Consider the following 24705-nt stretch of genomic DNA (forward strand, 5'->3'; position numbering starts at 1 on the left):
TGTCAGACCTGTATGATAAAAGGTTTATTTGCAGGTCTTGACATCTCTAATTCTACTTAATCACATCATCACTAAAACTATTAAAAGTAACGTGTGATATTAATTTAAGTGTACTTTGTGGGCTGTTTAACTCCTGTTATTCATACTCTTAACCACCTCCTCACAGCCAGTCTGAGGGTCTAAGTCACGAGCGGTTTTACACACGTAAATTAGTCTGAAGCTGCTCTTTTAGTGCACTTATTCATCTGGTCTGTAAGGTGGTAGTGAGCTTTGGGTTTTTTCTTTGAATTTCGGTTCTTGCTTTCGGTGAATAGCATCAGGCTTACATTTTTTGGATTGTCGTCATTGGCAAACGTGAGAGGTTATTGTTGATAAAAAGCCTTTATGTAAAATTAATTATAGAAGTATTTTAATCGAATTATGCTTTGTAATGTACCTAATAATGTATTGTATGCTCTTATGAATAATTTTAACCACAGTTATAATACCTTATGATACACCTAAGTATAATGCATTAAAACACGACACAACCATTTTCAGATGAAAGGAATATGTGAATATTTTAATGAATATTATTATTATTTATGAAAATATACATGCCTCATAATGTACATTATGAATACCTTTACATGCATTATATATAAAGACTTCAAGTAAAGTGTTACTGCAAATTATATTGATCATCAGTTGTGAATGCTGACTGTACAAATAAGTTTATTCACATTTAGTGTTGCGTTGGTGAAGAATGGTGATAAAGCTCAACACAATAAAACACTTGGTTCTGATGAGGAGGGAAAAAATCCATCAATCTTTGAATTTAATATGTAATTGTCTAGTGTGTCTAATCGAAATCACTGGAAGGCACATCCTGTGGTAATGATGATTTTCACATCTGAATTAATTTCCCAGGAGCGTTTGAGTGCAGTAATAGAGGAAGTCTGGTTTAAAGTATGATGCAGCATTCGTTGCATGATTCCTTCTCCTTATAGTCATTCCTTGAGGTTTCCTTCGTAGACGTGCCCATGTTCATCAGGGGTATGCTGTCACTGTTCTCTGTTTCAGACTCAATGTCTTCTATATCACTGGATAATGCAGTGCTTGTGGTTTGAGGACTGTAAGTCTGTCTGTTTGTATAATAACCCATCTCCTCCAGAAAGGCCTCTAAACTCATATCCTTGATGTTTGTGAGAAGGCCTTTGGAGATCTGGTAAGTGGCTTTTGGATCGTAGTTAATTTGGTCGATATGTTGAGTCACATAAACTCGATGAATCTGTCTCTCTTTGGAAAGACTGACAATGATGCGGTCTGTGTTGCCTTTGAGCTTGTGAATAGATTTGTCTTTTGAGATGTATTTAGGAAGTTTTTTAGCTTTGGGATATTTTTTAACATTTAGATTTCCAACCACATAGCAATCGTAACCTTCATTTAAACCTAAAGTATGTTTATTCACAAATTCATTTGGTCTGTTTTTTAAAGGGTGAAAACCGAAATCTCCTTTGGCTGGGTCACATTTAGAGAGCCTGATATTTCCATTGCTAAAAGAAACACAGTCCTTGGCAAACCAGTAGAGGAGTTTGAGTCCATGTCTGGGCGAGGGTCGGCCAAACTCTTTGTTTCTCAGATCAGCTAATTGATGTAATGTTTCGAACATGGTCCTGTACCTTAGGATGAGAGAGGAATATATAATCATCTATTAAAAAACATGAATTTTGATTGACATATGCATGCTTTGCGTGATGTACACTCAGTGAGTGCACGTTCTAGCCCGCCTGTATTTTCCTCTGAAGGTATTTCCGTAACTGCTCTAAGAAAGCATCATATATATGTGTGTGTGTGTGTGTGTGTGTGTGTGTGTGTGTGTGTGTGTGTGTGTGTGTGTGTGTGTGTGTGTGTGTGTGTGTGTGTGTGTGTGTGTCTGAATGCTGAATAAACAAGCTTTGTTAGGATAGGACAATATATTACCAAAATACAACTATTTGAAAATCTGGAATATGTGGGTGCAATAAACTCTAAATATTAAGAAAATCTCCTTTAAAGTTGACCAAATGAGGTACTTAGCAATGCATATTATTACTAAAAATAAATATTTCATACATCTACAGTAGGAAATTTACAACATTTCTTCATGGATAATGATCTGATAAAAATGTGTAATTTTGACCCATAAATGTATTGTTGGCTATTGCCACAGATACCCGTGAGACTTTTACCCTAATCTTATATTTCAAAAGAGAGCTGTGCATCAGTGTGAATGCAGCTTATTAGATCACCTGCTGTCTCTGAAATCATCAGTAAAACAACAGTAAAGTTGAGAAGGAGAAAAATCACTCATTCAGTTTCTCTGGCTGCTGTAACTGCGTTTATCTGACACATTTGTTATCGCAAGAAAAAAACAAGAGAAAATGTGTTCAGATGATGTTGGCTATTTATTGTTGACATAATCATGTCGTGGCATGCATCTCTGATCTCATATTATATGTAATATGGTATTATTATGATTTTATATTCATAATAGTGTGATTCTACAAAATGAGATCCAGCAGTGTTGTGGTAATCAAATAAAAAAAAACGTTTCATCTACACAATACTTAGACACACACAGATGTCAAGGATCAGCATATGAATCTCAATAATGGTATTTTTCACTAGGGCTCTTTTACAATGTTTTAATATGTCGTTGCATTTCTCCAGCGGTTATCATTTGCTGTATCCTGAATGGATCTGTCGTCAGTCATTGTGTATTTTGGATTTGATTGGTAAAGTTTGAAGTCCTGCCAGGTCCACTGCATATGAACAGTTGAACTATAACCTGTAGCTTGGTAAAATATGACTTTATATAACTGATGCAAAATAAACCCTGACAGTGAGATTCTGCCTCATGTCAGGCAATTGACAATGAGTGACTTTATTCTGAGGTTATTTCAGATGTGTAAGGTATTTCACTAATATCACTTCACAAATAATTTAAGTATTATTTTGGCGAATCTGTACTTGTTAAAAACAAATACTTGTACATTTACATTTATGAGGGAAAAACTTTATTCTTCAAAAATATTGCCATATTGGCAAAACAATTCCCTAACAAGCGGTTCAAATGATGCTCACATAAACTTAACTTTCCTTTTATTTAAAAAGCAAAATTATTTACAATTCATTGTAAACCTGCATGACGTTCTTCAGGGAATCACAAAAGGAAAGCACTTCTGAAGAAATGTGTTATTCACTTTAAAGTCTGGCTTGACAGCATAGCTGTAGTCTCTGCTCACTTTAAGAGCAGTTTGGACCATCCATAAAAGAAACTCATTCAAGTTTCAAAACATGAGGGTGTGTAATTAAAGACACAATGTTCATTTTCCGATCCCTTTCAGACACAGACCATAAAGTATAGTAATGTGTTTTCTTAAGAATACTCGATAGATAAATGAACTTGAGTTAAATCTGAAAACAGGTCATGATCAGTCTTGATGATTTATTAAAAATCACTATATTAAAATGTCAAACCACTGCAAAAGTCTCTGCTGCAAATTTTATCAAAAATATTTAGATAACAGGTTTCATGAAATTGGTTTTGTTTTTAAGATCTGCTGTGTCCGAGTGTTTTACACAGAAAGAATAATGAGAAAACAGGTTTGACGGTTTCATTTCAAAACTGAAACATTAAAAATACTAAAATCAGAGAATCGCTGCCGTCTCGTGTTTTTAAGTAGAAACGGACAATCTGTGCTTTACACTTTAAAAAAGTCAATTAAAATAGAAAACAACTGGCTAAAGCATATACGCCAACATTACAGTAATCATGTTTATATCATTATTATTATGAATGCTTCTGTTTCTTTCAGATCTTTTTCTTTAACTAGTTCCTTGTTTAGCTGTATTGTTTTGTTCTCTCCACTCAAGTCCAGTCTTACAGTCTAATCATAGACTGCTTCCTAGAGTCATAGTGTAATACACACTCTTTTTTGAAATGGCAGCAATTTTAAGGGAGCTCACACAACCTTACTACATCTGCATTTTAAATAGCAAAAATAGAGAGAACGTGTAAATGAGTGTCAGATGAGTTCAGCTCTCTGATCGTCTTCATACGGGTCTTGTTTCAAACACCTTTCAATAATAGTATCATTTATTATGTTTGCATTAGTCGTTCTATTTAAACATCTCTACAATTAATTTGATTCTCTGGTTGTTATGTTGACTTATTAAATATTTTAAGTAAATAGCATATAGCAAAAATTACATTAAATCAATAATAATGTGAATGTGCATATAATGCATACAGTATATTTATAAAAAGCACAACAAAAAAATAAATAAATAGAGAAAAGTCAAATAGAGAGAAAATGAGACCATACCTCTTTGAAAAGCGTCTTATGTTTAAATCAGTTTGTTTCCTGTAGAAGAGCAGATAACCTGAAAAACTCGCTGACAATCTGAGAAACACTTCGCCAGATGCCGGTGTGGGCGTGTCGTTTCTATGGAAAGTGAGTTAACTTCACACTTTGACTGAATTAAAACCGATTCTAGATTGTCCTCAGCACTACACATTTCAGAGGTTTCTCTTATTGAACCCGACTGAATGACCTCCTCAGCTGATTAGCAGAGAAGGGTAGAGTAGCCAAAATCTTTACTCAAGTAAAAGTACAAGTACTTACAGAAATCTTTACTCAAGTAAAAGTACAAGTACTTACAGAAATCTTTACTCAAGTAAAAGTACAAGTACTTACAGAAATCTTTACTCAAGTAAAAGTACAAGTACTTACAGAAATCTTTACTCAAGTAAAAGTACAAGTACTTACAGAAATCTTTACTCAAGTAAAAGTACAAGTACTTACAGAAATCTTTACTCAAGTAAAAGTACAAGTACTTACAGAAATCTTTACTCAAGTAAAAGTACAAGTACTTACAGAAATCTTTACTCAAGTAAAAGTACAAGTACTTACAGAAATATTTACTCAAGTAAAAGTACAAGTAACAATCGTAATAGTTACTTGAGTAAGAGTAAAAAAAGAGTATTCGATGAAAAAACTACTCAAGTACTTCGATCTGATTGATAAGAAGCAAAAACCCTGAATTTCAGCTTTCACTGTATATACAGGTCTTTCTCAAAAATTAGCATATTGTGATAAAGTTAATTATTTTCCATAATGTAATGATAAAAATTAAACAGAGCTATTTGTGTTACGATTATGTTCAGTCATGTTCATTTGTTTTTATTTCATGGACTTTTAGTTTGTTATTCATCACATGTAGTCCTTCGAGTTCCCGCCTGTCTTCCGTCTCCATGGTCACACATCATTATGAGTTCATTGGGTTCAGCTGTGTTTAATTATCACTGTGTTATCTGCATTACTTAAGTTCATGCTTTTCTTATGTTCATTGTCTGGTTTCATACAGATATGGTTGTGTTTACATTGTCTGTCCTTATTGAGTACTACTTTATGGATTTTTTTAAAATGATATTGGAAGTAAAGTATACAGTTATAATTTGTCATCTTTTTTTATTTTATCACTTTGTGGAAGCACAACTTAGCAGGTTACAAACTTACATGTGACGAACGCAATCTTCCGGTGTAAAAAACATACTGAATGCAAAAAGTAATCAGACATTGGGGTGCGTTTACACTGCCACAAAAAAAAAAAATCAGATTTTTTTTTACTCCCATCTAAACACCAAAATCTGCATGATATATGATTTTTTCGCACCAGATCTGAGCCAAGTTGACTTTGAATGTTGGATTGTGAAGCAGTATCCGTATGCGCTCACTCACAACTTTTTTATCGGGGAGATAACATCATAAATTAAAGAAATTGTACACACATTCAGGAGCGGGTTTTCAACCTCTGCCCCTAGGGTTGTATAAATAAAACAGCTTTAATAATGAAATCTACATCATATTTTTCAGCAATGAGGTGATAACTTTGCTGTTATTGAATCAACAAGCTTCACTAGGCTACTCTCTCAAAATTTGCTCTATTTAAATAAAAAAATATGCAATCTTACAGTGCTACATTATTTCAATTCAGATGTCTAGATCTATAAAAGATAACTACTATTATATTTCGGTCTATAGCTGTCGAATGCTGGTAAATAATCATGGCCACTGACATGAATTATACAAATCATTTTATGCAAACCCAGAGGGTCTACCATATGAATAGTAAAGCAGTCTTTGAGAATTAATGGAAACACAGATATCGGATACCAATTTAAAGTAAATGTAAACACATGGGCCAAAAATTCAGATATGGTCAAAAGATCTGCGCATTAAGACTGTAGAACATAAAGATAAAATGTTATACTAAATATTTTAATCTAGACAGACACACATCTGAACTGTGAATCTGCAGTGTCAGACTAAAGAGACAACAATGTCACAACAAAAATAGAAAACCTATGTCTGTGTAGTCTGTGTGGCTTAATTCAAAGAAACAAAAAATTACATGTACACAAATAACACACAAATACATTTTGTATGTGTATGTGCACTATTAAAGATTAAGTGAGGATGTTTCTTTCAGTTAGTTGTGTGTATTGTTAAATCTGACACAGCGACACAGATGAGCCATAAACCCCAAACCCAGCATAGAGCGGTTCAGTGAATGTGGTGTTGACTGTGTGTAAGTGTGTGAGTGTGTGTGTGTCAGAGACGCTGTAGAAGGACAGAGTGCCGGCCGGCCAGTCCAGATATACTCCTACTCTATTAGAGCCATGTGGAAGGACAGTTACATCAGTGCTCTTATTGTGACAGAACATATATTTGTTTTCAGAGCAGTCCAGACTCCAGCATTTGTCATTGTATCCAAACCAACAGTCACTCCCTCCTTTCCTGTTAACTCCTTTATATGACATGCCTACAAAACTCCAGCCGCTCCATTCAGCCTCCCAGTAACAGCGTCCAGTCAGACTCTCTTGAGACAGAATCTGCTCACAGCCATCAAATCTCTCTGGATGATTAGGATATGGCTGCGGCTCCTCTACACGTGTTGCCTTTTTGTTGTTTTCAGACAGGATGAGTTGAGGGTGTGCTGTGTTTGGGTCCAGAGTAAGATCACAGGCATCTGAACACAACAAGAGAGATTAGAAATGTGTCAAAGATAATTCCCGACATGCTTAAATATATGTGTGTGTGCGGTGTTTGTGTGTGTGTGTGTGTGTGTGAGAGAGAGAGGTATATAACCTACATTTTCGCAGTCCTGGTGTAATCCTGAAATGTTCTCCATGTTCCAAACTAGATAGTATACACAAGCACATTTGATTATTTATATAATAGCAGGTGGAGTCCAACCACTATTTCTGATGTCTGTTCAACTTTACTCTACTTAGAGTCTCAGTATTATTATACAGGTGCTGGTCATATAATTAGAATATCATCAAAAAGTTGATTTATTTCACTAATTCCATTCAAAAGTGAAACTTGTATATTATATTAATTCATTACACACATACTGATATATTTCAAATGTTTATTTCTTTTAATTTGAATGATTACACAGTCCCTCCAGGATTTCGCAATATTTTTTTATGATTTTTGCGGTCAATATGACTGATTTTGCGGTGGTAATTTCCAGAAATTTGGGAAAAAATTTGCAATGTTTTTTTTTATAATTAAGATACCACATTTACCATATTATATATTATGTTAAATCCACAATAGTCATACTTAACAATAGAACAAACTAAATGCACAATAGTCATACTTAACAATTTTTTTAGAACAAAAAAATGCACAAATCTTCTTTATTTTGGTATTTTAGAAAAAAGGCTAGCCCAGTGGTGTTCTATAGCTTTAATAACATGATCGCTTAGGGTGGGAAATATCTGGGAAAAGTAAATCACAGCAATAAGCAAAATAGTCTAATATAAAACCTTCTCAAATAATTAATTTATCAAGTAGCCTAAACAGTCAGTAATAAAATAAGAACTAATAAACAAATGATATGAGGACAAATAAATACAACATAAAGATACAAACAGCCTATAATCTGCTATATATAACCTATAGATTGCTTCACTAAATATTACTGCCTACAGGAATACATGGACCTAATAGCCTGTCACACGTCCCAAACCTATTCACTTAAGACACCTCCAAGACGGACATTTAGGCATAAACATGGGTGTATTTGATTATGATTGTTCAAGGGCATTAAGCCTATAGAACAGATCTGTATACTTGCGAGCGCTGACAGGCGACAAACACACAGAATCCTCAGCCAGTCTGACACCGGTCCGTGTGTCAGGATGGAGCGAATTGAGTTCATGGTATACAGCGCTTTTATTAACTCTTATTTTAATTGTGATCTCGCAGATATTACTTTTATTTGGTCATTCATCCATCTAGAGTAATCAATTTGCCTGGTCCTTGGCACTTAGCCCTATGCGAAACGTGCGACGGCAGGCGAGAGAGAATCACTTTCGCTTTTACAAAGACAGTGCAAGCACCACAACGTCTGTAATCCTAAAAAAAACAATGTATTAAAGCTTTAAATAAATTAGACATAGTTCAATTCGATATTCATTTATTTTTTTGTAATTGAAGATATTTTTTAAATAATTTTTGATTATTTTTGCGGTGAAATGGCAAATTATGCAGGATCGCAAAAAAATGCAAAATTTTGCTGATTTTGCGTTGTATTTAGCGATCACGGAATCGCGAAAAACTGGAGGGACTGATCATAACTAACAACTAAGGAAAATCCCAAATTCAGTGTCTCAGAAAATGAGAATATTGTGAAAAGGTTCAATATTAAAGACTCCTGGTGCCACACTCTAATCAGCTAATTAACTCAAAGCACCTGCAAAGGCTTTTAAATCGTCTCTCAATCTAGTTCTACAGGCTACACAATAATGGGGAAGACTGCTGACTCGACAGTTGTCCAAAAGATGACCATTGACACCTTGCACAAGAAGGGCAAGACACAAAAGGTCATTGCAAAAGAGGCTAGCTGTTCACAGAGCTCTGTGTCCAAGCACATTAATAGAGAGGTGAAGGGAAAGAAAAGATGTGGTAGAAAAAAGTGTACAAGCAGTAGGGATACCCACACCCTGGAGAGGATTGTGAAACAAAACCCATTCAAAAATATGGGGGAGATTCACAAAGAGTGAACTGTAACTGGAGTCAGTGCTTCAAGAACCACTGCGCACAGACGTATGGAAGACGTGTTTCAGCTGTCGGTCGCATTCCCTGTGACAAGCCACTGTTGAACAACAGACAGTGTCAGAAGTGTGTCGCCTGGGCTAAAGACAAAGGGACTGCTGAGTGGTCCAAAGTTATGTTCTCTGATGAAAGTACATTTTGTGTTTCCATTGGAATTCAGGATCCCAGAGTCTGGAGGAAGAGAGGAGAGTCAGAGGAAAGTGATGATTACTTTGGAGTGCCATGTCATCTGCTGGTGTTGGTCCACTGTGTTTTCTGGGGTCCAAGGTCAACACAGCCGTATACCAGGACGTTTTAGAGCACTTCATGCTTTCTGCTGCTGACCAACTTTATGGAGATGCAGATTTCATTTTCCAACAGCACTTGGCACCTGCACACAGCGCCAAAGCAACCAGTACCTGGTTTAATGGTATCCCTGTTCTTAATTGGCCAGCAAACTCGCCTGACCGGTATTGTGAAGAGGAAGATGCGATATGCCAGACCCAACAATGCAGAAATGCTGAAGGCCACTATCAGAGCAACCTGGGCTCTCATAACCCCTGAGCAGTGCCACATACTGATCGACTCCATGCCATGCCTCATTGCTGCAGTAATTCAGGCAAAAGGAGCCCCAACTAAGCATTGAGTGCTGTACATGCTCATACTTTTCATGTTCATACTTTTCAGTTCGACAATATTTCAAAAAAACCTTATAAATTAATATGATATTATAATATTAAAAGTATTATTCAAATTTTCTGAGATATTGAATTTGGGGATTTTCCTTAGTTGTTAGATATAATCATCAAAATTAAAAGAAATAAACATTTGAAATATATCAGTCTATGTATAATGAATGGATATAATATTCAAGTTTCACTTTTTAATGGAATTAGTGAAATAAATCAACTTGTTAATGATATTCTAATTATATGACCAGCCCCTGTATTGAGTAAATAGAAAAAAAATGTAACAACATAAATATGAATATTTTTGATGATGAATGGTTGATATCAGGGTGAACTTTAGGTTAAATTGGCAGCTTCCCAGTCAGAAAAACAGTCACACAGACTACAGCATGGTTAGTGTTCCATACAGCTACACAATTTTGGATATATTTTGGATAAATTGAGAATTTTTTTTTTCATAGGATAGAGATACATTTTAATACATTATGCTACTGAACAAATTACAATTTAATATACTAGAGCGTCTGACAAAATGTTAAAAATGTCAAAAAGTTTCAGATCACACTGGTGTGATCCAAATGTCTCAAAGGGTTATTAGTAGTTGTGTCAATTGATTACAAAAAATGAACTAATTCATATATTCAGTTACTCTCCAAATTAATGTGGAAACAAATTAAAGACAATATATTTTGCATTAACTTTTTATAAATGAAGGCTATTGTTGATACTAACACTTTTACTGAATTTCTCAATGAAATTGATTTTTTTAAACATTAATGATAGACATTCAATTATAAAGTATATTTGGAAGCTGGATCAATTTCAACATTTATTAGGTTTTTAAAAAAACTTTTAATTTAACTTAAAACAATCTTTACATAAACCCATTATAATTAATGTCATATTTACCTGTGACCTTCCTACCTTTCTAACAGAAAGGAAATATACAGTAATTGGATAACTTTATCAAGCAGTGTGCACTGCATAAATAATTAATTAAATATATATTAATCCTTATTAAAGCTAAAATTTTCTCTGTTAGCTTTGTCCTTTGATTAACATTAATGACAAACATCACAGCCACTGGTTTATCAGGCTGCTGTCTCTTTAAGATCTGCCGCTGACGAACATGGTGCAGATCTAATGTGCTGTCACGATCATCTAATTTTCTCAAAACTCTTTAAGATATTTTAAAACATCATGTAACACATTTACCACTGCTCTTATGAGAATACTTGACCAAAGGGACATTTTGGCACAATTTTGTGCAGTATTGTTTGTTCAAGTGCAAAAGAGAACTTGATTCTGGCACACGTCTTTCTGTGCATCTTTTTGTGTGTCAGGAGATTTACAGACAGTGTGTTCTAGTTTGTCTTTTGGGACTTGAATAGTTTAGAAGCATTTGTAGGAATGAGCATGGACTTTTAATGTAATGTTCTCAACTAATCTATAGTTCTCAACATACTTGAGTATCTGCAGTGAGCAGTTTGGATCCTCTAGTTTGTCTGAGAGCAGCTTGACTCCTGAATCTCCTGGGTGATTGTAGCTCAGATCCAGCTCTCTCAAGTGTGAGGGGTTTGACCTCAGAGCTGAAGACAAATAACCACAGCCTTCCTGTGTCACCATACAGCCAGACAACCTTTAGAAACACACAGTTAGATTAATAACATATACACGCACAAACATTATGACCAACTGACTGTACATTTTCCCTTATATTTTCTTACACACCTTAGTATCTGCAGCTGACAGGTTGAGCTCTTCAGTCCATCAGAGAGCAGCTTCACTCCTGAATCCTGGAGGTCATTGTTACTCAGATCCAGCTCTCTCAGGACAGAGTTTGACGATTGTAGAACTGATGACATAATTTCACAGTCCAGAACAGTGAGATTACATCTACGAAGACTAGAAGATAGTAAAACAGTTTGTTAATATATTGTTAATCTGACTCTGCAAATTGTTGTTTGCAAATTTTAACATAACATTGTAAACATCATAAATTATCATTCCAATTATGACTCTTTAGATATGTCAAACTAAAAATCAATTAAACACTCACATGGCTTTTCTGCAGTTGATCACAGCTGGTATCAGTCTTCTTCTACCCTCATCTGATGTGTTGTATTTCTTGAGGTCCAGCTCATCCAGCGGCTCCTCTGACATCTGAAGCATGTAGGCGATTGTTGAGCAGTGAGCAGGAGAGAGTTTCTTCTTTGAGTGTTTGTCTGATTTCACAAACTCCTGAATCTCTCTAGACAGAGTCTGATCTTTGACTTCCAGCAGACAGAGGAACAGATTGATGGACCTTTCAGTGGAGAGTTCATGTTCATCTTTGATCTTCTCTTTAATGTACTGTGTGATTCTCCTGATGCTCTCTGAGCTTTTCTCTGTGTGTGTCAGTAGATCCTGTAAGAGTCTCTGATTGGACTCCAGCGAGACACCCAGCAGGAACCGCAGGAACAGATCCAGCTGTCCATTCTTACTGCCAAGAGCTTTATCTACTGCTCCTCTAAGCAAATTATGCATTGCATCAAAAACCTTAAGGGCCTCCATGGTGCTGTTTAAATAGCAGTAAAGCACATATAAAGCAGCAAAAAACTCCTGTACACTCAGATGAATGAAGCTGTAGACTTTGCTCTGATGGATCACAGATTCCTCCTTAAAGATCTCAGTGCAGATCCCAGAATAAACTGCGGCGTCAGTGACGTCTATGCCGCTCTCTCTCAGGTCCTCCTCATAGAACATCACATTGCCCTTCATCAGCTGTTTGAAAGCCACTTCAGCAAGTTTCACAATCACTTCTCTGTTGGACGGCAGGAGTTTCTCTGGATCTCTCTCTTCATACTTCTGATTCCTCATGGTAATCTGAATCAGCAGGAAGTGGCTGTACATTTCAGTCAGAGTTTGGGGGATTTCTGCACTCAGATCTTCTTCCAGGAGCTTTTGAAGCACAGTGGATGAGATCCAGCAGAAGACGGGTATGTGGCACATGATGTGGAGGCTTCTTGTTCTTCTGATGTGTGAGATGATTCTGTTGGCTTGATGCTCGTTAAGGATTCTCTTCCTGAAATATTCCTCCCTCTGAGGCTCATTGAATCCCTGAATCTCTGTCAGACGGCTGATGTATTTGGAGGGGATCTGATTGGCTGCTGCTGGTCTGGAGGTGATCCAGATGAGAGCAGAGGGAAGAAGTTCTCCTTTCATGAGGTTTGACATCAGCACACCCACTGATGAAGTCTCAGTCACATCATAAACTTCCTTTGACATCAACACATCCACTGATGAAGTCTCAGTCACATCAGAAACTTCCAGAGCATCTGAAAACCTCAGTGTGATTCTGCTTTCATCCAGACCATCAAAGATGAAAACAACTTTACACTCCTCATAAATCTTTGAGTCCAGATCTTGAAGTTCAGGATGAAAGTCCAGCAGAAGTCTGTGAAGACTGTACTGATGATCTCGGATCAAGTTCAGCTCTCGAAATGGAAGCACAAACATAAAATCTACATCCTGATTGGCTCTTCCCTCAGCCCAGTCCAGAATGAACTTCTGCACAGAGACGGTTTTACCAATTCCAGCAATGCCTTTAGTAAGAACAGTCTTGATCTGCTGTTTCTCCTCACATTCTGGTTCAGCTGAGGCTGTAAAGATGTCATTGCAGTAGATTGGAGGGTCTTGTGTGTGTTGTGTTCTGGCTGTTTTCTCCATCTGTAAAACCTCATGTTCTTCATTCACTCCTTCTCTCTCTCCCTCTGTGATGTAGAGCTGTGTGTAGATCCTGTTCAGGAGGGTTTCATTCTTTTGGAGTTTGGTTCCCTCATATAATCTCTCATAATTGTTCCTCATGCTGGTTTTGTGCTGGTCTTTGACTCTCTGTAGGACATCATCCACTTGTTTATGCAGGTCTCCTATCTCCTGGCATACAGTGTAAGTTAAAAAAGTTCTGTAGAAAAAATATATAACAGTGATTACAATGATCACTGGAGACCATTAGAAGCACATCATTTAACAGATAAGACTTAGACAATCCTTTTGTTTCACCCCTGTACAGAGCATATGTGGCATATTTTAGAGAACATTCAGTGTAAGTTTACTGATTTCTTAAACCATTACTCTTGACAGATGCACTATAATAAATTAGCAAAATTGTTTTTATACTTACGGTGGGTCAGATGTCACTGGTCCATCACTAAAACCAAATGGCAAATTCATGGATTTGCAACTCTTCATAGACACACAGCTGGTTTCTGGAGACTCTAATTTGAGTTTTTTCCTCCTTCTGATAATGATACAAGCAAAGTGAAACATAATTTTAAACACATGCATTATAAATTGAATAGACATGTACACCTATTAAATGCATCATTTACTTTTACAAACAGTAAATAAGAAATACATCAAAGCATTTCAATAACATGTAATATAAAGCACAGAGATTGACCACAGACTTCTTGTATGTACTGTTATTCACTTTGAATTAACACATCAGCCAAATGCTAAAACAGTTAGTGTCTCACCTGGGGTCAGAGGTCACTGTTGCATCATTGAACTCAGCAGGCTCCATAATGGCTATATCACTCTTCATAGACACGCTGTCTGATTCAGGAGATGGAAAACTCATTTGAGAATCATTGTCCTGATCTGCTGTCTTCTTATGGACACTCATTTTAGAGGCCCTTTCCTCCTACGCTTATTTCTCAAAATAGCATTGAGAGATTGACTTTTTCTTTGGAAGGAGTAAAAAAAGAAAAAGACATTTAATAGTTGCTTTAGATATGTCTCTATGCAGTTTTGTGTTGTACAAAAACGTTGCACTACATCATGAGAAACTGTATTGCATTTAAAATGCTTCAACTCATAGAACTTGAGAAAATGGTTTATTCAAAATGAAAATTTTGTCATCTTTTACTTATCTTTGTGGCATGATGCATATATGCCTTGTACACTAAAAGTGCACTATGCAACTTTCTGTCCACTGGAGGGCGCCTATTCTAAACAAAGGCGCAGTTTGATGACGCCAAGTGTGAGCGCAGCATCTTGGGACATGTGGTCTTCACCTCACAGCCGGTGGAAAATAGGACACGGGCAGAAATCATGTTCATGGATGCGGTTATTAACGTTACTTTAGTGTAAAGCAGAACAGGACCGAATGTTGTGAAGCTAAGCACGGCCGCTGGAGCGATTGTTATACAAGCACACGGCTTGCAAGCACCGGGACTTTTATTATGATGGGACAGGACACAGTCGCCGGGCGCTGGCACTTCCGCTTTTTCCGATCAGGTAAAGCAGCTCTGTTTATCATATCAGATACAGTTTAGTGTGTTTAAAATTGTTATGATGTTGCTCTGTGCGTTCGCTTGGCGCTTCTGTGACATGTTCACACTGCTAAGAGAAAAGCGCCTCTGCAGAATAAAACCGAGGGTAGCGCAAATATGACGCGTTTGACAGGCGACTCGCTCAAACGCTATGCTGAAATGTCCCGGTCCTTGGTTAAAATAGCAATTTTCTCATAATTTACAAATAGTTGGAAACATTTGGGATATTGTAGGTACTCAACTAAACAGAATATATAACACTGGCCTAGTGGTTTTTGGATATTTTACTGAAAAAAATACTTCATAGTGCACCTTTAAACTACACAAATGTTTAAGGTAATCATGGAGACATACAAATATGCAGCTTAAGAGAGGAGCAGCACATATTTATCAGTTCAGTACACTACATTTCAGAACAACTGCAGTTCAGACAAGAGACTATTAAAATTTAAAATAGAGAGACTATGTCACAGTTATGTCCAATTTTATTCTTATTTATCATGGACTTTGTTTTCATTCATTCTCATATGATCCTTTGTTTGATTTTCCCGCCTATTCTGGATTATCTATTTAGTGTTTGATATTGATTCCAATGCCTAGTCGAGTAGCTTTCTTTTAAAAAAAGAAAGGTTGCTATAGAAACATTCCAAAATTAAATTCAGTTAATTGCATCAGTTAAAGTTATTTCAACACAGAAGAAACTTGAAGCAGACATTCATCTTATAATCCGCTGTAGAAAGCATTGTCTGTAAGTTTATGATTCATTTGTATTCTATTTACTATTTATAAAGCTATGTTGTGCAGAAGATTAAACATTTAAGAACTATATACAATTAATTTATATAAGTGTTATGTTGTTGGAGATAAGTAAGCAACTCCATCATTTACATCTCCTTTCTGTAGTTTCACTCTGTTTCAATATATTCACCATGGTGTGGAATAAAGCAGCATTCTCCCACAAGCCTATGTGTTGAAGGAGTTTATCTATCAATGTTCACCGTCATTATGAGCCTTTTTGGTTCAGCTGTGCTCTATTAATCATCTTGTCTTTGAGTTCGTATTTAAGTTGTACCCTCACATTCATTCTCGGTCCGGTCACGTTAACATTATGGGGTGTGTGTTTGTCTTCATTCTATGGATCACCACCTATTGGATGGTTATAAGTAAAGTTACCTGTTTGAATCTTCATCTTCTGTGTCTACGTCTTCCTACCTGCATGCATCCGTTAAACTCAAAGTCATTGTTCATAACAACAACTGCAGTTGTTCATTACTTCATAAGTTATTCATACATAAGTTATTCAGACTTTACTGCAGCTTAATAACATGCAGATAGAGACATTTTAATTTATAGACAATAAACACATACATGAGATGAATAATCTTTTATCTATATATTGTTTATGTTCTTCCAGCCATCTCTGGTATTTTCCTAAGAATATAGTATATTTATAATGCAACGTTAATTGACATATACTTTATCACAGTATAAAATTTTATGAAATCATACATTTTCTGTCTCATTCTGTGATAAGATGCAAGATGGGACCAATACATTTATTTCAAACACGATTGTTTAACATCTAACTCTAAAAAGTATTTGTGTCTTTAAGGACAAAGGCAAAGAATGGTAAGTGAGAGGTTTGATTAAATAAATGAGGGATTACAATTGTATGAATAAAAAGGTGTCAATAAACAAAACCAATAATAATAAAGAATAATAAAGGGGGTAAAGATTAACATGTTTAAAATGCTTTATTAAACATGTTAAATGTGCTGGGAGTACACTGTTGCTATGGTAGCACACTATGCTTTGTAAAAGAGCATGCTTTTTTACCTGCATCTGATCAGAAAACATGCACTTTTAATTTAGTGTTGTTGTAAATGTTGAGGTTATTTTTGCTTTGTATGAAGTATTAACTGCATTATTAAAGATGCAAGAGGTTTTAAAATTGTGTACATACATTTTAGACATTTACATTGTTCTTGCTTTGTCAATAACTGCAGTAACTTTGTCCTTTTCATGAGTTCACACTTACATCAAATTAAATAGAGTAAAGATAATGCGTATTTGGCGTGCTGTCCAGGGGAGCGCTCCGGGCTCTGAATTTTTTGCCCGAACCCAGAGTACCCCCCCCCCCCCCACGAGAGAAGGTAAATCTGTTGTATATGTACACCTCTTGTCGTTGATTAGATTGATTAGCTTACCATGCTCCACTTGTGTTTAATTAGGTTTAATTATCTGACATGCTCCACTTGTTTAAATAGGTTGCGTTATCTGACATGCTCCCCTTGTTAATTAGGTTTGATTAGCTGACGGCTCTGTTGTTTAATTGGTTTAATTATATGTATGTGCTCCTCCCGAAATTAGTTAATAAAACTTCACGTATAAGCTGGGTTTTCTATTTACTTTAACTGCACAGTTCTCTGGTAATGTCAATCGTATGACCCATTTCAGGAGCTGCCAAAATTACAATTTGGGCATAGACTCTTTATCACCCTGCCCCTAAGCTGAGCTGGAAGTTTTGCACCTGAGTCTGGCCTGTTTGGTATTGTCTGAAGCGCAGCTAACACGCCAGCTAACCCTGTTGCTCCATCTGCGCCTTTGTCTTTTTGACTTTACTTTTGGTAAAAAACAAATGTAGCTTAAGTTGAATACTTTGTATTCAAGTACTGTACTTTTTAAGTAAAATACTTTGTATTCAACTCAAGTAAAAGTGCCACAATTTGATTGCATGAAATAGACATTGGCATGTAAAGTAGAAGCATTAATTAAACGTCCATCGTTTTGGTCATTGACCAGAATGTTGGCGCATCACTTCTGTTGTTATCTGGCTCTCACCAATGAAGGAAAGACATGAATGCCGCTCTGTAAGGTGTTTGATGTAAATGTGTTTCAGTTGTTGGGAACACACTTAGTAGAGAATTGATCTCATGGGTGCAATAATAATAATTTGTTTATAATATTTTTTTCATATATATATTTTTTAAAATCACCTCATAATTCTGTATGCAGGAAAAAAGTCTCTCAACTGTCTGCCTTTCTCTGTGTATCTGTCTATATCAACGCTGTCTCTCTTTACCTGTAATTTCTCAATTAATCTACTGTTACATCAGATATGATGTATGTGGGTGTTTTGATTACCATCTCAACATAGCTCCACTCTCTTGAATTTCTTGAATAACAGGTTCCAATTGTTTTTCTCAAATGCTTCCATCTGAACACACTCAGTACAGAACTGAACAGAGTTTCTCAAGAAACCGTTTCAAAGGAGGAACAATTAACATCTTTTAACGTCATTTACAATTTGCAACAATTTGCCATGTCAATTTTTTTAAAGTAGCTAATTGACATAAATGTAAAACTAAAATAGAGGCCAATTTTATAAGACCAGTCAGAAACACCCCCCCCCCCACACACACACACACACAGACACACACAAAACAGTATAAATAAATAATATATAAAAATACTAATATAATATTAATAAAAAAATAAGCATTAATTGTACCAAAAGTACTGAAAGATTTACTCAAGTACTTTAACAAAAGTATTTGTAATTAGTAATTTTCCACCTCTGATTGTAATGATGTTATACATGAAGCTCGGAGTAAATATCAAAAGTAAGGCAAGTTTAAATTCATGACTACATGCTCACATGAATAATAAATTCTGAACTTACCACAGAATATGGTGCAGTTTCAACACCCAGTGTACGCAGCTTTAAAGCCTCGAAAGGTTGTCTTCATTTCCTAATTTACTTTCACTTCTACCTGGTTAGAGCTTGTTTTCCTTTAACTCCACCCATATGATACAATCGCTTTCCCCCTATTGGTGCAGAGCACCAACACATTCTCAGGAGTCTCAGAGCAGCTGTGCATTAAGATACTTTAGGTGACTGAACACAGAATGAATGGAAATAAAACTCAACATTAAAAAAAGCAATGTTGAAAAATAATACATAAAATGTTATTATTAAGGATACTGATATAATAATATAAATAAAACTAAATTATTATTAAAAATGTTATGTATAACCCCATTAAGGTCCTGTAAAAAAACTAAATTTTCCTGTACTTTCAGTTATAAAAAGGGTTCTGCTATTGTTAAGCTGAAGAACCCTAATGTTGTTCTGTTATGAACCATTAGAAGTGTAGAATATTTGACTAACATTTAGACAGGAATGAAACTCCCCTTTTCTGTTGATTGGACAACCAAAGATAAAACCATCCGCCATCGGCTCTTCCTCAGGTCCTTGCAACACAATAATAGTCACTCATTGCTTGTGTTTATGTATTTTTAATCCCGAAATAGTGTCCACACGTCTGACAGATAAGTCAGTAAATATGAGTAAAATCACAGGCTTTGCTACAAATGCGCCAAATTTAGATATGGGGACGTCATTTCTAATTTGCATGAGGTCCCCAGATAAAACTAATCTTTTGCGAATAGGGCTATAGTTTCACTCGGATGTCTTGAATTTCTTGAATAACAGGTTTCAGTTGTTTTTCTCAAATGCTTCCGTCTGAACACACTCAGTACAGAACAGAGTTTCTCAAGACGCCATTTCAAAGAGGAACAATTAACACCTACGTCGTCATTCATGGCAAGTTACAATGAGATGAATTTAGGAAAATCACACTCCTGGTATTAAGACGCAGTATTACACTGCAAACAGAATCAAAATAAAAAGAAAGAAACAATACATTTATGTACAGTCAAATTTGAGTTTACTTACTCTTACTAAGGAGGCCAGATCCAACAGTGCTCAACAAGGCCGTACACAACAGGATGCACAAATCATAAAATGGACCCTAAGCAAAAGTCAAGTCTACGTTATATAGCGCTTTTACAATGATGACTGTCTGTTTCAAAGCAGCTTCACAGTGTTAAACAGGACAATATTGATCTGGAGAAAACAATGTTATCAGTTCATTTCAATTATCATATAGCGACAATGCAGCAGATCAATAATTTAGTTGATGTAATTGATTTAGTTTAGTAAGTACATTTATTTGGATATTTGGTTGAAAATGTAGTGTTCCGAACTAAACAAGCCAAGCCAAAGGCGACAGTGGCAAGGAGCCAAAAATCCATCAGGGCATGATGGAGAAAAATAAACCTTGGGAGAAACCAGACTCAGTCGGGGTGCCAGTTCTCCTCTGGCCTATTAACACACAGTGTATGATTATTATTCTGGCAACCTTACAGGTGCCAAAAACACAATTTTATTTCCCATCAATCTTTGTGGTTGCAAGAAAGTGTAAACATGTTAATGTTCATTATTTGCTTCTGTTTTTGTAGCCATGGGATAGAGAAACGTGAAATTGTGAGTCCAACCAAAATCCAACCAAGTCCAACCAAAATTACTGGAACGGACATACTGTGCAGCAGTAGATGATAGTCTGTTTTAAAGTATGGTGCAGAAACTTTCCCAGAATCCCTTGGTGGGTAAGTTCTCTGAGGGGTATGCATCTGGGGTAGGCATCTGGATTATGCTGTGTGTGTTTTTGCTCTGTGTTGCAGGAGGCTGTTTGTGTGGCGAATCACTGGATGATGGAGCGATCACAGAGAAAACTGGCCTGATTGTGTTTTTAGTTTGAGGATTGTAGTTGATGACCGATGTTGGTAAGGCGGGCTGAATGTGATAACCTGTTGTCTTGTTGTCATCTCTCTGTATGTTGGTGTGATTTCTCTGTGTTTCAGGAGGCTCACTGTCCTCTGAATCACTGGATGATGGAGCGATCACAGTGACATCTGGCCTGACTGTGTTTTTAGTTTGAGGATTGTAGTTGATGACCGATGTTGGTAAGAAAGGCTGTATGGATGTATAATAACCCATCTCCTCCAGAAAGTCCTTTAAACACTGCCTCCTGATGATCATGAGAAGACCTCTGGAGATCCGGTAAGTGGCGTTTGGATCATAGTTTGATCGGTCGTGGTGTTGAGTCAAATAAACCCTATGAAACTGCTCCTCATCGTCGAGACTGACAATGATGCGGTCTGTGTTGCTGTTGTGCAGGTCAGGAGATTTGTCTTCTGAGACGTATTCAGGAAGTTTTTCAGCTCCCGGTGAATTTAGATTACCAACCACATAGTAAGGGAGATCTATGTCTGGGAGAAGTTTATCCCCATCGTCATCATATCTGTTCTCAAAATAGTGAAAACCGAAATCTCCTTTGTGTGGATCACATTCACTCTTGATATTTCCATTTTCAAAAAAAATGCATTCATTTGCAAACCAGTAGAGGAGTTTGAGTCCGTGTCTGGGCCAGGGCTGGCCAAACCTAGCGTTTCTCAGATGGGCTAATTCATTTAATGTTTCAATCATGGTCCTTAACCTTAGGAGGAGAGAGGAATATATATACACTGTTAACAATTTTTTTTGATATGAAATGACAGTATGTTCCATATATCCTCTTGTATCTAATTGCTCTCTTGGAAATTTCTTGTCAAATCCACAATATTATACTGAATTTCTGTAGCCTAGAAATCTAGACGCACCCTAGTGGCAGCAAATTTAATTTGCCCGCAAGTGTCGTCTAGGAACTCTCAATACACTTCTGAGCTGTGTTCCTCAAAATCTGGACGGACCAATCACATCGTGATAGAGTCGGCGGACGGGGCCATAATGACGACGGCCGAGTTGTGTTTGTGTGCTTCTAGTAAACAAAGAAACTGGCGAACGGCGGTCTTTCGAATCCGCTTTGACTGGAAGACTTGGAGTTAAGCTTTTCTCTGAGAAAAGAACAAAGAACGGCACTGAAGTCATTCTTAAGAAGGGAAGATGTGTTCGAGTTTAGCCGACCGAATACGGCGAATGTTTAATCTGTCAGCTGCGCTTCACCTTCATTGCTCTGGTTGGTGTAGCGCTATCCTATCGCGTGCAGAGGGAGTTTGACAGACAGCCGTTAATCCGCCCCTCAGATTGAGCCGTCAATGGTGAGTTTCCAGACCAAACATCTGGATGTGGCTCCGGCTTGTCAGGCTAGTATTTCTGCATATGTACTATGAAAGTTTCTAGCATGTGGTGAGGCATGAATATAGATTATGCTGAGGAGTTTCTTGATTCTTGTTGGTTTTATGTGTGCTTAACTTAGTTTTGTTTCACTTTTAGCAGTTTAGTGTTTGTTTATTTTGTAATGTTCTGAATTTGTCTTTTTTATTATCACTATTTGCTGAGTGTCACCATTGTTGTGTTTTGTATGTCGAGTATTGGTGCATCATCAGATGATGGAAGGAAAAAAGTATTGTGTTGGAAGGTGATGTCACACCTTTCAAAGATAAATTTCAGCAGCTGGTATATTATTGTAAAATATCCATCTATGAACAACTATGAATTTGAAATAGGATACAGGTAAATATTTATGCTGGATAAATTGTATAAATTGACTATGTATTAATTTGTTACACTTCTGACTTGAGTAAAACAATTTGATTCTTAAACAGACTTATAGCTTTATCCTGTCGCCTTGTATAATATGAGTTTATAATGCTTCATGATACTGACAGGAAGATTCTGGTCGAGCCACTGGCTTTAAACTTATCCCTTACATATTGGGGCAATGCATTATTTCCTTCAGATGAGACACTTCAAATGCACTCTTCTCACTATGATGGTTTTTAATTGCTCGAAATAGGATTTGAATCACTTCAAAAAGGAAAATACCGTTCAGTTCCACATTTGCGGAACAAGACTGTCATAAAAATATGAGAATACTACTGTAAAAGAATGTTTTATCTGTTATATCTGTATATCTGTATCTGGGTTTCTTAAACTGAAACGTCATAAACCCTTAGAATTATCCTCAAATGTCTATTTTTCACTTAAGTAATCCTTTAAAAACCGTTAAGTGTTGCATAAAACCCCTTAGCTGTCATTTTCCTAAGTATAGTTTAAGGTTAGGAAAACTTTACCTTAAGAGTTGACGAACATTAATGAGAAAAAAATGGCTGAGTTTATTGATCCTGTTGAAGATGTAAATGTGCCAAGGCGAATTTTTTGCGATAGGGAGAATCCTCTGGACCCGGGCTATTCAAATCTTACCCTGGAGGGCCAATGCAGTGCAGAGTTTAGCTCCAACCCTAATCAAACACACCTGAACATGCTAATCAATGTCTTCAGGATCATTAGAAAATCACAGGTGGGTGTGTTTGATCAGGGTTGGAGCTAAACTCTGCAGTGCATTGGCCCTCCAGGGTAAGATTTGAATAGCCCTGCTCTGGACCATCTTAGCGATGAAAAACTGCTTCGCGAATGAGATCGCTAACAAACTGGAAGGCGATTTTGATCATGTTACCCAACCGCTCACTACCCTCTGTGTTACAGTTGCTTATAGCACTTCGGTTCTTTGCAACTGGGAGTTTCCAGTCTGTAGTGGGAGATGTTTTCCATGTTCATAAATCGTCAGTTAGTAGAGTTATTCACCGAGTTGCAGGGGCTCTCTGCCGTCATTTAAGCCAAACTGTGACATTTCCATTGCGTGTTGAACTGGATGCTATTCAAACCTCTTTTTTTCGGAAAGCGGGGTTTCCTCGAATAAGTGTAATAGATGGCACACATGCCAGAATTCAGGCTCCCCGCACGCATGAAGATCAGTATGTTAACAGAAAAAATGACCATTCTGTTAATGTGCAGCTAGTGTGACCATCTGTGCAAAATTAGAAATGTTGCATCATGGCCAGGGAGTACACGTGACTCTAGGATTTTGACAGAGAGCAAGATCGGAAGAGATTTTGAGGCTGGGATGGACGGTGGTCTTCTGCTAGGGGACAGTGGTTACCCCTGCCGACCATGGCTCATGACGCCCTTCATGAATCCCCGTAACGCTGCACAGGCATGTATTTAATAATGTTACAGACAACTTAGATTTACAAATCATTTCAACTTAAACTGACTTGAGATTTTTAGGCTATAGCCTATTAACTTTAAAAATTGAAAATTAAGTAAAAACATATAGGCTATTGTCAACTTATTGATCATATTTTTTCAATGTATTAAAATGTATTTTGACTTGTTGATAATTATGGTCATCATTTGATCCTAGGAAAGATACAACAATGCGTTGACACACACGGTCTATAATTGAGAGGACGATCGGACAGCTCAAACGCAGATTTCACTGTCTCCACAGCGAGCTGCGCGTCGAGCCTCCAAGGGCTGCAGAATTACTGTCGCCAGCGTTGTTCTTTTTAACATGTCAAAGATGTATTGTGAAGAGGGAGATGATGTCGAAGAAGAGGCTCAAGAAGCAGAAGCAGAAGAGGCTCATGAAGAAAATCAACAAGATTTCCAACGGGCTGGATTTGTTGTCAGAGATGCCATCGTAAATGCATTCTTTAATTAGTTTAGCTAGTAGCCTATGGACAACAGTCATAAATATAAATAAATAAAATATAAATAAATATAAAACCTGTCAGATCTGTCATACAAAAAATTATTAAAATAATTATTCGTGAATAATAAATATATAAAAAATTATTCATCAATTGATGTGATTGTTATTTTTCCTTCACTTTGTAGCTGCATTAGTTTGTTATTAAGAATGAAGTTGTAAAGGTCTTGAT

The 24705-nt window shown here is 36.6% G+C and overlaps 1 protein-coding gene across 1 annotated transcript; it reads right to left on the reverse strand.

The window, feature by feature from the left end:
* Positions 1–5493: 5493 nt before the first annotated feature.
* LOC137072659 (NLR family CARD domain-containing protein 3-like) lies at positions 5494–18891 on the reverse strand. Its single transcript, XM_067440563.1, has 8 exons — positions 18821–18891; positions 14341–14549; positions 13986–14102; positions 11883–13766; positions 11555–11728; positions 11289–11462; positions 7180–7226; positions 5494–7056 (listed from the first exon to the last, which is right to left on the reverse strand). Exons 2-8 carry the CDS (start codon positions 14487–14489, stop codon positions 6533–6535), a joined length of 3069 nt encoding a protein of 1022 aa, XP_067296664.1. The 5' UTR covers positions 14490–14549; positions 18821–18891; the 3' UTR covers positions 5494–6532.
* Positions 18892–24705: the final 5814 nt, after the last annotated feature.

Source organism: Pseudorasbora parva, chromosome 4 (assembly GCF_024679245.1).
Source record: "Pseudorasbora parva isolate DD20220531a chromosome 4, ASM2467924v1, whole genome shotgun sequence".
Taxonomy (NCBI): domain Eukaryota; kingdom Metazoa; phylum Chordata; class Actinopteri; order Cypriniformes; family Gobionidae; genus Pseudorasbora; species Pseudorasbora parva.

What these genes read in the sequence shown, in the direction of transcription:
- LOC137072659 (XM_067440563.1), bottom strand. Translation starts at nt 14,489, where the DNA reads ATGAGTGTCCATAAGAAGACAGCAGATCAGGACAATGATTCTCAAATG. An exon ending in CCAGTGACATCTGACCCACC is followed by an intron (nt 13,767 to 13,985) that starts GTAAGTATAAAA and finishes TTTTTTCTACAG; the next exon opens with AACTTTTTTAACTTACACTG. An exon ending in TGTCAGCTGCAGATACTAAG is followed by an intron (nt 11,463 to 11,554) that starts GTGTGTAAGAAA and finishes GTGTTTCTAAAG; the next exon opens with GTTGTCTGGCTGTATGGTGA.